Source organism: Periophthalmus magnuspinnatus, chromosome 11, assembly GCF_009829125.3.
Source record: "Periophthalmus magnuspinnatus isolate fPerMag1 chromosome 11, fPerMag1.2.pri, whole genome shotgun sequence".
In the NCBI taxonomy this organism is placed as follows: Eukaryota; Metazoa; Chordata; class Actinopteri; order Gobiiformes; family Gobiidae; genus Periophthalmus; species Periophthalmus magnuspinnatus.
Genome location: NC_047136.2, coordinates 15,184,499 through 15,201,004, shown reverse-complemented (window position 1 = coordinate 15,201,004; position 16,506 = coordinate 15,184,499). Strand labels below are relative to the sequence as shown.

Here is a 16,506-nt window from a genome sequence, read left to right as displayed (position 1 = left end):
GAATAAATAGAATAAATTTCAAGACATGACAAAATAATCTAATATTACACCTATGTAACTAAGGATGTACCTTGTCTTTTAAGCGCAACTCTTTTGTCATTCGGGAAGGCTAAAATACAATGGTTGCCTCATCTCGTACTGCATTTTTGGTGTTTTTCAGTCCATGTTCGACTACCTGGACAATGCTGTAATCAAACTGTGTGACATGTCGACTGTTGGAACTGACCTGGGAACAGTCAAGCAGCAGATAGAGGAACTCAAGGTTGGATAAACCTTTTGAATCAACAAATAAATAACATCTTTATCTCATCAGTTTAACAGTTTATAATGCATTTATGAAATAATTAAGTCAACTAAGTATGAGACATAATCAGCAGATAAAAAAGCACTTTACAATAATGTTTACTTTTTGAGTATAGATTGAGGTGAAACCACTTACATTAATTTTGCTTCTAAAATGGTCACAATTATTATTTTATAGTTCTTAAAATTATATTTTGGCAATCTAAATAATCATAATTATCAATTAACATCGCTACAGTCTGCAAACCCTCACTCTAGTGTTTTCTTGCTGTTTGAGCAGCAGTACAAAGTGGAGGTGTACCAGCAGCAGATTGACATGGAGAAGCTGTGCCACCAGGGGGAGCTGCTATTGAAGAAAGTCTCAGATCAAACTGACAGAGACATGATCCAGGAACCACTGACCGAACTCCGACACCTTTGGGATAATTTAGGGGACAAAATCACCCAGAGACAGGTAGAGAATATATGTGTTGAAATAACTTAAGCAGTTTTGTGTGGTAGCAATTAATGCCTTTACTAATGTGTGAAACTTTGCAGTAACTTGACTTACAAACTGCTGTTGCAAATTGCTAGCCATGTTCAATGTTCAGTGGCCATAATTTACATGTTAGAATGCTTAAAAGATTATAATGATGTTATGGAATACTCCAAATAACTGATCAATAACCCCTGGTCAAGTTTGATAAATAATCAATAATGACATTTGTAAAAACATGTTTTTACACACTCTAAAAACATGTATTTTTGCCCATCTAACATTTGACAATGGTTAATGTTTTCAGTTTAGGTCCCTTTAATAGCATGTGATTTAATCCCAAAGATCATTTACTTTCTCTTGACTAAATGTAAATTTGTGGTGCACTTGAAAGCAACTGTGTTTCTACAGTTATTTTAAATACCAGTAATTAACCAAATGAATTTTGCAAGTGAGATTGTAACATGTTACTATAAGTCTTTTTTTGGCAGGTTTGTATATAGTTTCCCTTTATAATAACTACTACTTAATGAACCTTAGTAAACCACAAACATGAAGACTTCATAATATATTAAAGTGTTAATACATCCGTGTACAGTAAATACTCATTGCTTTGTGTTCCTGTCTCTTGTGTGTGCTTGGTTTTACCTGCTCTCTTTCCTTCGCTGCAGCACAAGCTGGAGGCGGCCCTACTCGCCCTGGGGCAGTTTCAGCACGCACTTTCGGAGCTCCAGGCCTGGCTCAGTCACACTCATGCCACTTTAGACACGCAGAGACCCGTGAACTCTGACCCCAAAGCCATCGAGATTGAACTCGCCAAGCACCACGTACGCTCTATCTACGGCTTCACTCATACAGACTACTGCTGCTTCTTGTGGTTTTGTTTAACATTATAGCCTTTAGTTAGAGGTATTTCATCATCTTATTCAAGTGTTTTTGAGTTCACTCTTATTCAAGCTCTATTTTCACCAAAAGTCACATGAGGGTTTTTTTTTTTTTTTCATTTTTTCAGTTCAAAGATGGGTTGTTCTGTCAATGTTTCTTTCTAGTAGTCCAAATTTTTTATTTTAAAATATCACTATCACAAATTGCACTTATTACACTAGTTTACTCTACTTATTATTCTTTCCAAATCTTTTCAGGTAGAACCAAGACACTGACAATTTACTTTGGTTTATAGATATGGTATAATACTTCCAGGTATTGAATCAAAATCAAATCTTCTATAAATCGGCTAAAACTGCTTGTATTGAAATATTTTGTCAGACCCAGACCAACTTTTGGATAAGACGTGGAATCAGTTAGAACATGTATATTTAGTGCATCAATAGGAAAATATACTTTTTTTTTGATAAAAATAAGTAATTAATTAGCACAGTTATCACTTCTTGTCCTGCTCTCAAACCATCTTACTCATCCTCCTTACCCTCACCCCTGCTCTAGGTGCTGCGTAATGACGTGCTTTCCCATCATGCCACAGTGGAGACAGTGAACAGTGCCGCAGCTGAGCTCCTGGAGTCTTCTCCTGGAGATGAGGCCAGTCACCTTCGAGAGCAGTTGGAGCAGCTCAACCAGAGCTGGGAGAGTCTGCTACTCAAGACCCAGGACCGACAGAAACTACTGGAGGCCGCACTGCAACAGGTATGAAGACACGCACTACAAAACATGATTCATCTCAGCATGTGATCATATTATATTTTTGCTGTGAACAATGTTGTTTCCTTTACCTATATATTACCAGAAATAAAAATGATATACATAAAACAAATATACAAATGGATGTTAATCAAAACTTAAATGAACAGTTTTGCACACGTGGTGTGCAAATCAGTGTTTTGCAAATCAGTGTTTTTAATGAATTAACTTAACTGTTAACATGATTTTGAGACCCACTGTTTTTCTCATATTTACAAAATACTAGAAGTAGGCCATTAGTTCTTTATTTGAATAATACAAGTTCATATTGCATATTGCACATAGTTTGAATGCGCTGTGTGAGTGAGTAATTTGTAGTTTTAGGGGCCGATGGCACAGTTTGACATGCAGCCTCGCTCCTCTCAGTCTGCCGCAGGGCAGCTGTGGCTTCTGAAGTAGCTTACCACCTCTGAATGTGGCATGAATGAATAATACACTGAACTGTAAAGCGATTTTCAGCTCCTCATCCTTCACCTGTGTTTGTTTAGGCTGAGGGTTTCCATGGCGAGCTGGAGGAGTTTCTTCAGTGGCTGAGGAGGACAGACAGCCAACTGTCTGCAGCTAAACCCACAGGAGGGCTTCCTGAGACCGCCCGAGAGCAGCTACAACAGCACATGGTATGGGGCGAAGAGGAGATATTGAACATGTGTTTTTATTTTCAAGAATTTGGTTGTTGTTTTTTTTGTTGAATTTAAGCAGATGGTAGAGGTTAAAGGACATTGTTGCATGCTCCAAGATCAAAGGAGTATAACGATAATGATAATATGCTAATGATGTGTTAGCAATATTCAATTGCTAACACAAGTTTCTTGTTGTTTTAGCAAATTAATTGTTTTGTTACTAGAGCTACAGGCTAAACTTTTTAAGTTGAGTGGATTGGATAAAAAATTACTTGCAAACTGTAAATTTCAACCTACAACATTTTTTTACATTATATCTGTTTTTGCCAATTAACTCTTCACATACTTTTTACATAACACAATCACTGGAAATGACAAATATTATCAATACAACTGCAACAGGGTATTTTTAGCCACAAGCCTAATAGACAGTGCTACCCTATACATCCTTATTGTGAACACTGAATAATAGTCGACATATGGCAGATGATGTGTAACTTTACCTCCTTTGTCCTAGGACTGCACAAGAACACAGCCCCTCATGTCTCCAGATCTTTAACTTGTTTTTGTTCTTTTTGTCCTGTTTAGGAGCTCCAAGCCCAGTTAACACAAAGGGCAGAGCAGTATCACCGTCTGCTCGACCAGGGGGAGTCCATGCTTTTGGCCCGAGGAGAAGAGGCCGGTCCTGGGACGACACAGACCCAACAGAACCTCGCCATGCTCCAGAACAAGTGGACCAGTCTCAACGCAAAGATGGACGAGCGCAGGGTAAGAGGGCTGCAATATTCTGTGTCATTACCTTACCTTTCTTGTATAATATACATTTGATTAGTCTTTCAAATATTTGAACTTTCTAACTGACTTTACTGCATGTATATCCATGTAAATATCTCATTTTAAATGTATTTCCTTTTTTATCTGATTCTTTAATTTGTGTTTTGTCTGTTTTGAACTATGTGAAGAGACTTTGAGTGTAATGAAAAGCACTATACAAGTTTAATGTCATCATTATTAGTATTTCTTGTCATTATTATCATTATTATCATATTATTATCATATTATTATTATTATTTACATGCTGGAAAACAACTGACTCCTGGACAAATCAGGGGTCATATCAACTAATCCCATTTTGTAAACAACAGTTTCTGCACATAGAAGTGATATAAACGCTTATTTAGCTTTCATGGGCTATGTACAATCCAATAAAACCAATTTTAAAAACAGGAAGAAAAAAAATACATAATCAATTACACAGAAAAACTATTCAGAACAGTAAAATATTAAAACAAAAATCTGAATATCACCTCTAATGTTTTCCAGCTTAAAATCAATATGCAGACATAATATTACTTTCCATATACCATGCCAATACCATATGTACAAGATTGGTGAAAACAAGCTAGAAATAGTAATAATAACTTAAATGTATTACTTAAATTTTGCTTGCAGTCTGTCACATCAACTTTCCAGCATAAATAAATCAATTAATAAATTAATAAACAAAAATTTAATAATGAAAACTGAATGAATTGATAAAAATTGATCACCAGTTTCTAACACATGCCCTTCTTTCCTCCAGGCGAAGTTGGAGGAGGCCGTGTCTTTGGCCACCGGTTTCCAGAGCTCTCTCCAGGACACTATAAACTGGCTCACTCAGGCTGAGCAGACCCTGAACATGGCCCAGCCCCCCAGTCTCATCCTGGACACTGTGCTCTTCCAGATCGATGAGCACAAGGTAAGAATACACAGAATACTTTAAGTTTTTTAACATTATTTTATTTTTTCTTTTGTAGTGGAAATTGGTGGAATTTGATATTTACATAAAAGTACAGAACTGAATATGAGCAAATATAGATGTAAATGTATTTCTAATGTCCATATCTTGTCTTTGTGCAGGTGTTTGTGAATGAAGTGAACACTCACCGAGAGCAGGTCTTGGCTTTGGAGAAGGCCGGCTCTCAGCTCAGATTCGCCAGTCTCAAACAGGACGTGGTCCTCATCAAAAACCTGCTGCTCAGTGTACAGGCACGATGGGACAAACTGGTGCAGAGGTCACTGGACCGAGGCAGACACCTGGACGAAGCACGCAAGAGAGCAAAACAGGTATAGGACTATTAGAATAAGACTAGATACATGGTTAAGGGCAAAGCTATTATCGAAGACTTTATAAAACATATGTATTGGTGTGCTAAACGTGGCTGAAGAGGGAGGCAATAGAATAACTACCGTACATCATTTACTACATCAAGGCTTGATTCATAATAAACAAATAGTTTATTAAGAATAGCTCAGGCTTAGTAACTATTTGCACTTTGCACAGTTCCATGAGGCCTGGAGGAAACTCACAGACTGGCTGGAGGAGGCTGAGAAACGACTGGACTCTGAGCTGGAGATCTCCAATGAACCGGACAAGATCAAAGTTCAACTGACTAAACACAAGGTACTGTTCAATAATATTGTACACATTTTTATTTATTTATTATTTGTAATTTGAACAATTCTTTTAAATATATTTTCTATATTTTGTGTAGGAGTTCCAGAAGGCTCTTGGGTCCAAGCAGCCAGTCTATGACACCACAGTGAGGTCGGGTAGAGCCATGAGGGACAAAGCCCAGCTCCCAGACGACAAACAGAAACTGGACCATTTGGTGGGAGAAGTCCGTGACAAGTGGGACACTGTCTGTGGCAAAAGTGTGGAGAGGTAAAAACTATAGAAAATAACATGTTTTAAGTGAGGCCCTGGCTTAGTCCTAATTAGTCTTTCTTTAGTCCTTGTCCATTTTGTCCTCGTTTAGTGCAGGTTAAGTCCTGGTTTTGCCCTTGTTTTAGTTCTGGTTTACTTCTGGTGTAGACCTGATTTATCCACGTACATACATGTGCTATAGTTGGAGATTGTCCCTACAGAAATTGTTAGCAGGGTTAACAATATTAGACTAAACTCAAAGCTCTTGCAACGATTATTGTTCCATGGAATAATTGATGTTTTTGTGCATAAGTGAGACTAAGGTAACACTTTATAATAAATACTCTACCTTTAGTAATACAAGAAAAAGGACCTTATTGGGGCTGTAGACCAATTAACCAGTCAGTGGAGTCGACCAAAAGTTGTGTTAGTCAACCAATCATTTTATTTAGAGTTTAAGGATTTATATGGGACAACAGCAGATAGGAGAATGTATGGTGTTAGCTGATGATTTGGAAGTTAATCTACCTTACTAAATAATAAATACACCATTTGCTACTAGAATTCTGTATTAAATAGTTGATTAAGCATGAACTTCTGTCTTGTGAGTGCAATTTGGGTCAGATACAAGGTCAGATCCTAATAGTTTTGATGGTTTTGGCAAGCAAAATTTATTTAGTCCACTATAGCCCTAGACCTATTTCATAATGTTTATTAAGAATGATTCAGTTGTTAATTTTTAAATAATTATTTGTTGTTAGACTAGGTGTAGTTATTATAAGTGGTACCTAGACTAACAGCACCTCTTTCCCTTGTTTCCAGGCAGCACAAGCTGGAGGAGGCTCTGCTGTTTTCAGGTCAGTTTGCTGAGGCCCTTCAGGCTTTGGTGGACTGGCTCTACAGAGTGGAGCCACAGTTGGCCGAGGACCAGCCGGTGCACGGAGACTTCGACCTGGTCTCCAACCTCATGGATGCTCATAAGGTCAGACAAAACTATAAAACGATACCTTAAAGGCGCTGGATTTGATTTTTACTGCCTTAAAATCTGAAATATAGAACTAGGTCATTTTAAATGTTTTTTTTAAGTCATTGCTCTGTCTCACTGTCTGAACAGGCTTTTCAGAAGGAGCTAGGGAAGAGGACCACAAACATCCAGGCTCTGAAGCGGTCGGCTCGGGACCTGATGGACACAGGACGGGATGACACAGCTTGGGTCAAAGTTCAACTGCAGGAGCTTAGCAACCGCTGGGACACTGTGTGTGCTCTGTCTGTGACCAAACAGACCAGGCTGCAGCAAGCATTCAAACAGGTGAGAGGGGCTTTAAATCACATTATTCTACTTGTATTAATATCAACTAAATGATATGCGAGATTAATTGCAATAACTCATTATGAATTAGCAAATCATAATGATCCGATGCAAACATGGAATATCTTGCACTGTTGTTTAAACGTTTACAAATATGTTTTGAAATACATAAATCAACACGTGTTTTATTTTAGATTATTTTTTAGTGTCATCTGATCTCAGTTAAAGCTCTATGACATGTTTAACATTTGCTATATACACTGCCTGGACAAAAAAAGTCACCACCTGGATTTAACTAAGCAACTTGCTCCAGTTCAGCAACAGTCTGTGCTCAAAGAATGAGGTCAGCTGACACTTGAATATACTGAATGACCAGGTTATTCCATCAATGGATTTTTTTTCCCCTGATGCACGGGCATATTCCAAGATGACAATGCCAGAAGTCATCGGGCTCAAAGTGTGAAAGAGTGGTTCAGGGAGCATGAGACATCATTTTCATGCATGGATTGGCCACAAGAGTCCAGACCTTAACCCCACTGAGAATCTTTGGGATGTGCTGGAGAAGGCTTTGTGCAGCGGTCAGACTCTACCATCATCAATGCAAGATCCTGGTGAAAAATGAATGCAACACTGGATGGAAATAAATCTTATGGCATTGCAGAAGCTTATCGAAACAATGCCACAGCGAATATGTTCCGTAATCAAAGCTAAAGGCGGTCCAACGGAATATTAGAGTGTGTGACCTTTTTTTTTGGTGGTGACTTTTGTTTTTTTTGGCCAGGCAGTATACATTGCAAGTTTAAATGCTTTATAATTCACAATACTACCAGTAATACTCACTTTAAGTAGAACAGCTTAGTAGCCATAGCATTAGTTGCTATAATAATAGTGTTTGTTTAAGTAGAATCAAAAAATAAAAGGTGCATATTTGGGATAGAGCACTTTATAATTCATAACTAGCCAGTGTAACCTATACTTGCCTTTCTTCAGGCGGAGGAGTTTCGCAGTGCGGTGCAGGTGCTCCTGGAGTGGCTGTCAGAGGCAGAGCAAAGCCTGCGTTTCCGTGGCGTTCTGCCGGAGGAGGCAGAGACTCTCCAGGCCCTGCTCCATGCGCACAGAGACTTCCTCGGCTCGGTGGAGGACAAAAGAACAGACGTGAACAAGGCCGCAGGGATGGGAGAGGCTATTCTCACTTTGTGTCACCCAGACTCCATCACCACTATCAAGCACTGGATCACCATCATCAGAGCACGCTTCGAGGAGGTATGGAGCCTTTATTACATTATATTCTGTTTGCTCTGTTCAATTTGTTAGACAAGACAGCAGTGTGTAGAGATGGGAGACACATTAAGCCAGTTGTGAGTTGGGAATCAGAATGGTCTTGCCTGGCAATAACCCAGTCTTACTTTGTTCTTATAATAAAAAGGGAAATAAAATGGCTTTTAAAGCATTTTTATACCAATGTATACTGTATTAATACTTGCTACTAACCTCCTTTAATTTATGTTTGGTAAATTAATCTGTTTATTGTTTTAGTTTAGATAGAGGTACATGTTGAGCCAAAGCGATATTGTGTGCCTGATTCTTATTTTTTACTCTTCAGCCCCATTTCACACTATACTATTTTGTTGGTCAAAGTCTACAGGCCAAAAAAAACCCTCATATATTATCATAATAATCTTTATAATTGCTGAATTGTATTTTTTCATATATTTGTATTTTACATATATAAATCAATTCATTAAATATGTTGATTAGTAACACTTGTACAGATAAAAACTGATTTGATTTTGTTGTTTAGGTGTTGACGTGGGCTAAGCAGCACGAGCAGAGGTTGGAGACAGCTTTGACCGAGGTGCTGAACAATGCTAACCTGTTGGAAGAGCTCTTGTCCTGGCTGCAGTTCGCTGAGACCACCCTGATCCAGAGAGACACAGACCCCCTCCCACAGGACATCCCCCAGCTCAAGTCACTCATCACTGAACACCAGGTCAGACACTAGCCTGAGAAATGACAAGTGTAGCCCCAGATATTATGCTGTGGAGTCAATGCCATTGTATTTGACACTATATATAATATATAATGGCAAACAAATTTTAAATATTGAAATTATTGAATGCTGTAGTAAGTAAATGTAAGAGTTCCACTAAGAATTCACTATGCAACTTCCTAGTTAAAGTGGCCAAACCTCAATGTCAAAGCTTGATCTCATCATCTCAGACGCAGAGACTGGTTAGTACTTGTATGGGAAAGTGCTGAGAATATGAGGTAGGCTAGAATGTGCAGAAGGACCTGTAGCCAATTAATCAATCAATGGAATTACTTGGATTCAATAAAAATAAAAAAAAACAGAATTAAAATGAATCGCCAGATATTTTGCCTGAACTACTTTTTCTTATAATATTATTCATCCAACTGTAACTTGCATAGATCACGCCTGTTTGCACTGTAAAGAACATAGCAGTTGTTGTAATTAATAAACTTTAACTTCACTTTTTAATGAATACTTGTACATTATAGAGTTTCATGGAGGAGATGACGAGGAAGCAGCCGGATGTCGACAAAGTGACTAAATCCTACAAGAGAAAACCCTCTGAGACACTGGCAGAGAGGAGAGGAGCACGTAGGTTTAACTTTTACATTTTATTAACTGAGCATGAATCATTGTTACTAAACAATATCTTCATTATGGTTTTAAGCTTTTGTTTTTGCTTTATTAAGGCTAATTAAGATGTTTTATTTTTGAACTGGTTCCTGAATGTCAACAAGTGTCTCTTTGGCGATAAAATTAATAGACAAAACAATGCAAATGACTAATATAGAGTTTCCATCATCTCCAGGTAAACAACAGCAGCAACAGCAGGGGGCAGTACAGGTCACATCAGCGAATCCTCGTCTGAATCAGCTCTGCGCTAGATGGCAACAAGTTTGGCTCCTGGCTCTGGAACGGCAACGTAAACTCAATGATGCCCTGGACAGACTGGAGGAGGTACTGACACATGTGCTGTCTCTAAGAAATGTTACACAAAATCAGCCCCACTATGGCAGTTCTTTACTTGGTATTTGGACCAAAAAGCTGTAAGAGTACCAGTGATAATAGCAGTAGTATGTGTAAAACAAAGTGTACTAATATTTTAATTATGTATTTGAATTAGGACAGTGCATATTAATTAGTGTTTCAGTAAGCAGCTTCAACATATATTTGCCGGAGTTAGCCTGATAGCTAAAAATTGTATCTTTTGTTTCAGTAAGAACTATTAGCTGAAGTAGCAATAATTTAGATGTCTTTTTAGCAATTGTTATGCAGTAGTGGAAACCATTTCTTCGATAATTGTGTACATTTTTAGAGTAGTAGCCATATTTTTCCTAGTTCTCATTTTTGTTTTATTATTTAGCTTACCTATGACTCAAATAACTAATTTGTTTAAATTAGAATCTCTTTAGCCATTCATCTTACAATATAGATGGTAACATTTTTATTTGTCAACTTTCAGCTCAAGGAATTTGCCAACTTTGACTTTGACGTGTGGAGGAAGAAGTACATGCGCTGGATGAACCATAAGAAGTCCAGAGTGATGGACTTTTTCAGACGAATCGACAAAGACCAGGACGGAAAGATCACCAGACAGGAGTTTATAGACGGCATCCTGGCTTCAAGTGAGTTAGAGCTCTGTATATAAAGGACTTGTACATAAGCTTTTCCTGATAGTATAATTTGTTTGGCTAATAGTTTATACGTATTTATCTGTCTGTCACAATTTGAAAACAAAAAATTTGGTACAGCCCCTTTAACTGGGTAAAAAAAAACAATAGACTACATTTGAAATCGTTAGTTCGTCTGTAAGTTAAGTCATAGCTAAACATATATTACTCTTGTTTTTGCAGAGTTCCCGACCAGTAAACTGGAGATGACGGCAGTGGCGGACATCTTTGATCGTGATGGAGACGGTTACATTGACTATTATGAGTTTGTTGCTGCTCTACATCCAAACAAAGACGCGTACAGACCAACCACAGATGCTGATAAGATCGAAGATGAGGTAAGCTACATTTAATTCTCAGAAGAAATTATATTTAGTGTGGCCTGGAATCCCAGGGCAACTTTAGATTCTATAAACAATACATGACACACAATCATAGACTGTATACCGTATATAAATGGACATTGCTAACTTTCTAGCTGTTGCATTCCTAATGGGAAGTGAGCATGGGCGAGATTCGGCTCCATCAGCTCCAATTCACTTTCTTTTGAAAAAACGTTGCTCCTCTCTGTAACTGTTTTATTTAAATATATTATTCACAAGCTAGTACTTCAATAACTTTTTATTGTATTTAAATTACTTAATAACCTTGGTGTTAAATTCACTTATTTTAAAAACTAAAGAGTGAATGCTATCACACAACATCTTACAATATCAATGAGAAAAGATTAAGATGAAGAGTGTTACATTTAATTGTCAGTAGAAATACTAGTAAGTAATAGAATGTAAGAGCAGGGAATCATAGGGCCACTCACAATTCAATACTTAGAATACACGGCATGATACAGATAAGATATTAATATGGCCATGCAGTGTGTGCTAATGTTTTAGCACTATTTTTTCAACTGTATTAAAATCACAACTTGAACGATATTTTGTCACACTCCTAATAGAACGTAATAATTTGCTATAGCAGGCTTATAAAGCTGTTGTGTTTTTTGATCAGGTCACACGACAGGTGGCGCAGTGCAAATGTGCCAAGAGGTTCCAAGTGGAGCAGATCGGGGAGAACAAGTACAGGGTAAGTTCAGATCAAAATTAAAAGATATTAACCTGAAGCTTTTAATTTATAACAATATAATATCACTGAATGGCTGTTTTTCATTTCATGTCACATCATGAGTTCATGGTGTATTTTCTATGTTTTTAATAATAACATTTGTGTCACAGAGCACCAGATCAGCTGCTGTTTGTGGTCTCATCACATTAATATGCCTTGTAAATGTGGTTGCGTAGATACAAACCAGATGTCTTATGGGCTAGAAATTGTATAATATCTACTGTAAAATTTCACCCAAGAACAAAAAATTTAATAAAACATAGTGGAAAAATTTTTATGTGTAAAGTATAGAATTTGCACAGTTGTGATCAGTGCATTTGGTGTACAGTATACAAAACATTGCATAACCTAATTTATTCTTGTATGAAAAATAATATCCAAACAAGAAATAGTCTGAAAGGTAATACCATTTTAGATTTTGTAATTAACTTGAAATTTGGTTGATAATAAATAAAATAAAATAGATTGTTCATACTGATTGTTTGTATCTATACAGCTGTTTACAGGAGTCATTCATTTTAACAGCTTGTTTTGGACTCATATCATCTGCATTTATTATCATTACCTCATGGTCAATGATGGTTAGTGTCTCACAGCGACACTGGACGCCCTCTCCTGTTCTGTGTGTGTCATAACAGCTGTTTCTCTTTCCTGTTTCTCTCTTTTCATCACCATTTACAATTTTAAACATTTTAACATTTTATTTCACTGCAATTGCTGCTTACATAACTAATTTACTATACCTTAACACTTAAAGAGGGGGTATTTTCCAAACAGATTTTTTGAGCTTTCCACTATGTTATAACATTGTTCCCTCATCAAAAACATGCCTGAAGAGGTGTCATCCATGCGTGTTTGAGTATTTTAGCGATCTCTTTCAGGCCCTATTTGAACCCTTCTTACAGTTAGGCGTAACATTTTGTGCTCTGCTCAGTCCACAAGTCTACGTCACCCATGCTCTCACTCAATAATTCTCCATAAATATACAAAAGTATGATACAAAACTGTTCACAACAACTTGGCAAACCTGATGTGATGTGCAGTAGGGACATTAGTGGGATGCACGCTGTAATGTTATAGAGCTAGAGAGGGAGCAAAGGGAGGGGGGATTCAGAGCGTGAAAAACAATAAAAGATAAGGTAAGGTTTTGGTCTAAATATTTTATGAGTTAGCAGTAAAATGCCCCCTCTTTAATATTATGCAAAGTTAAAATGCAGTACAATGTTATAGCACAATATACACAAATATAAACTGTAAATACATTTTGTTACATTTTCCTTTCTTTCTCTCCCCTCATTTCTCTGCTCCGTGTCTGGATTTTTAGTTCTTCCTCGGAAACCAGGTAAAGTAACGTCCTCTGCTGTGATTGGACAAGTGAATCTGCTTCCTGGTTTTGCTCCAATCAAAAGCGCTCTCCTAAACCTCATTTTTGAGTCAATTTAAAACTTTGAAGTCCAGGAGATAAGCGCCTTTATTGTGGGTTGGGCCTTGTCAGCAGGTTTCACAGTCCTCTTGTGTGGATTTCTTGATTTCTAGCAACATTTTTTTCAAGCTGAAGGCGTACTTAGAGATTCACAATTTATCCTGTTTTATGCTGGGGAGCAAATCTGTCAGCCTGGTTTGAAGAAATATTTTTGCTCAGGACCTTTGGTATTTTGAGAATTTTTTTTATTTTTATAATCACTATTGAACTGTCAATCTCTTGTTTACACATTTACTTTGGGCTGGGAATACTTTATTTTTAATAGATGTATAATTTGCATGTTTATTTTGCATGTTAGAAAAATTATGATTTGTTGAGGAGGATTTGTTTGGGTCATTTTGGGCTGCTTGGTGTGATGGCTGCAAAAATATAATACTTAAAGTTGCACTATGTAACTTGTCTGGTGAAGGGTCCGCCACCTACTTGTTTCCATGGAGATGCAATTGCATTGCCTGAATTGTTCCAAACTTGTCTATCGTGCATGTATTCAATCAGATGTGATTTTTTTGCATTAAAAATAGATTAAAAAACAGTTTCCTGTCCACAGATCTGACCTATAACTTGGCCTACTCATGGTTCCTTCTTGTCTCAATGGAAATAGATAATTCCCTACTATGGAACAATCTAGTCAAAGTAATGAGTAATCTCCATGGCAACAAAATAGTGAAAGACCCTCCGCCAGAAAAGTGACATACATATTTCTTTCTGTATTAAATGTTCTGTTTTGTTGGTGTGTGTTTAGTTTGGGGATTCTCAGCAGCTGCGGCTGGTTCGTATTCTGCGCAGCACGGTCATGGTGAGAGTCGGAGGAGGCTGGATGGCCCTGGACGAGTTTCTGGTCAAGAACGATCCATGTAGAGGTGAGCTGATTTACTACTGAGACAAAATCATGAGGAAATTGTTTGTACGCACTGTTTGTCTTGTCCTGATTTGTGTTTCATATGTTAGTTGGGCAGTTGAAATGTTACGTTTTCTTTTGGATAGACAAAAGTAAATTTTTATTTTCAAGGTTACAAATTTAAATGGTCATTACCACTCTGCAAGGTTAACTTTTATCTAATTAGTTAGTTGACTGAGGTTAACATCTCATCTTTTCAGTATTGGTGAAAGAATTCATGATCAGATCAGTGGTAGATGTGAAAATGTGTTGAGTTTGGAGTTAAATTAACAGTGAAATGAAATGGTTTACTCTAAATCATATTAAGAGCCATAATATTTTATTTTCAGTCCCCAAACACACTCAGTTTTTAACTGTTCCACAATAAGTTAAGATTATTAAAGAAGCACAGCATAACTTTTCTGGTAGAAGGTACGCTTGTCGCGCGGGGTCGCTTATCTACAGATCTGTCATGTGACTTGGTGGCACCATTTGCTTGTCTCCATGGAGACAAATTTTAATACCATAGAAGGACATTGTAAGTAAGCCAATAACTCTGTGTAAGTAAGCTAACATTTCCATTGAGTCTAGCTGGTTTACAGTGTACCCTCAATCAGAAAAGTTACAGAGTGTACCTTTAACCTACGTTTCAGTTTGTATCTGATCTCTCTCCAGTCTCTTTCAGTGGTGTCTCCAGTCTATTACCTTCCCTTTTTGTCAGATTTTGTCATCTTTTTATATCACACTTTTCTATCTCTTCTCGTACACACTCCTCTCTCTGTCTCCATGTAGTGTCTAATGTGATCACTAATATTTTGCATGATGCATGGACCTCTCCTCTTTCCCATCCCTCTCTCTTGGTTTTTTCTCTTTCCTCAGTTCAACATCCCGGACTTAAGATCCTCCGTTCTGACTCCAGTAGCTCCATCTCATCTCGTATAGGTTGGGTTTCCTCTAAATCTTCACCTTTGCTCTAAAATAAAGTGTCTGATGCCTCTCTCTCTTCAGCCTGTTGCCATGTATTTCCTCTGTTTGTTCTTAATATTTTAATGTTTTGGGCTTGTTGTCGCTTTGCCTTGCTGACTGTGAACACCTGACTAACAATAAAGAGAGGCCAAGTCCTTCCCCTTTAAATGGACTTACATGGGACCCTAAGTTTTGAAAAATATTAAAGGCACAATGTAGTACTTTGACTGCTTTTAACTATATAATGAAAGTTATGAATGTCTATGAATCGAGGATGACCATCAATATCGCCCACTGGTGGTGAGGAGGGATGACGCAGAACATGAACCATCCAAGGACTGTGATAACCTGGCAGGCAGACTTCAAGCATCTTTTTGACAATTGTATTTAGATTAGTATAATTTTGTGCACTGTCCATGTACAAACAAAATCATAACATAGAAAATCGTATGGGAATTTATAGATGCAGACTTAAAATTACACTCATAAATAGTAGCACGTGATATCAAACGCATTCCTGAATGAATTATACTATAAATCCTTCAATTCAAAGTTTTAATTTTAGTCTGATCTTGCTACTGTCCTTTCAGTCCACTGCACTTTTGTTTCAGTTTTTTGTTGTTAGTAGTACATTTTTATATGTTAGACAATGTAGACCTGTCCACTGTTGATGTCTTTCAAAGTTAGTGTCCTGTAGTTTTTTTCATAATGGGGGTGGGACTTCCCTCTCTACATCTCCTCACTTCCTGTTCCTGTTGCTGATGCCTAATGCAAAAAAAAAGAAAAAAAGAAAACTCACTACAGTATTTTACATGTTTCAGGGAAGCTACGGGCTCCCTGGTGGTCAAAAGTGTGTGTGCGTCTATGAATAAATGACCTGTTGAATGATTTGTTTGTTTGAGCCTATGGTCTCATCACACCTCTAGCATGCAGTTTTTCACATTGTCTTCTGTGTCTCTCAGTGACAGTCACTCCTGGCTATTTCTGCTGTCGAGGTACTTCCCTGACTCTCTCTCTCCATCTCTCACTCTCCATCTCTCACTCTCTCCATCAGCGGCCATTTCACCTTCATGTGTTAATTTTAACATACTTTACTATGTTGTTTTTTATATATGTGTTTTCAGGCTCTGTTTGTTTAGGTGTCTGTATTGTCCTCTGTGCTTCTCGCTTCTCTCACCCATTCCAGCAGGATCTGGCCAACCCCTTGTCTTTAAATTTGTTTTAGCAAAAATCTTGTAATATAGTATCAGTTGCGAGGGTTGCAATATCTG

The 16,506-nt window shown here is 37.5% G+C and overlaps 1 protein-coding gene across 1 annotated transcript in view; it reads left to right on the top strand.

Annotated features, from left to right (window-relative positions):
* The window catches only part of macf1a (microtubule actin crosslinking factor 1a), a 175,159-nt gene that overhangs the window by 150,252 nt on the left and 8,401 nt on the right, over window positions 1-16,506 (top strand). The window contains 23 exon segments of the mRNA XM_055225486.1: window positions 161-262; window positions 584-757; window positions 1,450-1,605; window positions 2,222-2,419; window positions 2,962-3,090; window positions 3,682-3,861; window positions 4,676-4,831; window positions 4,993-5,199; window positions 5,417-5,536; window positions 5,628-5,797; window positions 6,602-6,761; window positions 6,894-7,088; window positions 8,079-8,351; window positions 8,890-9,078; window positions 9,609-9,711; window positions 9,929-10,077; window positions 10,583-10,745; window positions 10,974-11,128; window positions 11,796-11,870; window positions 13,234-13,251; window positions 14,135-14,252; window positions 15,149-15,211; window positions 16,198-16,230. Of these exon segments, the coding sequence (XP_055081461.1) occupies window positions 161-262; window positions 584-757; window positions 1,450-1,605; window positions 2,222-2,419; window positions 2,962-3,090; window positions 3,682-3,861; window positions 4,676-4,831; window positions 4,993-5,199; window positions 5,417-5,536; window positions 5,628-5,797; window positions 6,602-6,761; window positions 6,894-7,088; window positions 8,079-8,351; window positions 8,890-9,078; window positions 9,609-9,711; window positions 9,929-10,077; window positions 10,583-10,745; window positions 10,974-11,128; window positions 11,796-11,870; window positions 13,234-13,251; window positions 14,135-14,252; window positions 15,149-15,211; window positions 16,198-16,230 (3,286 nt within the window).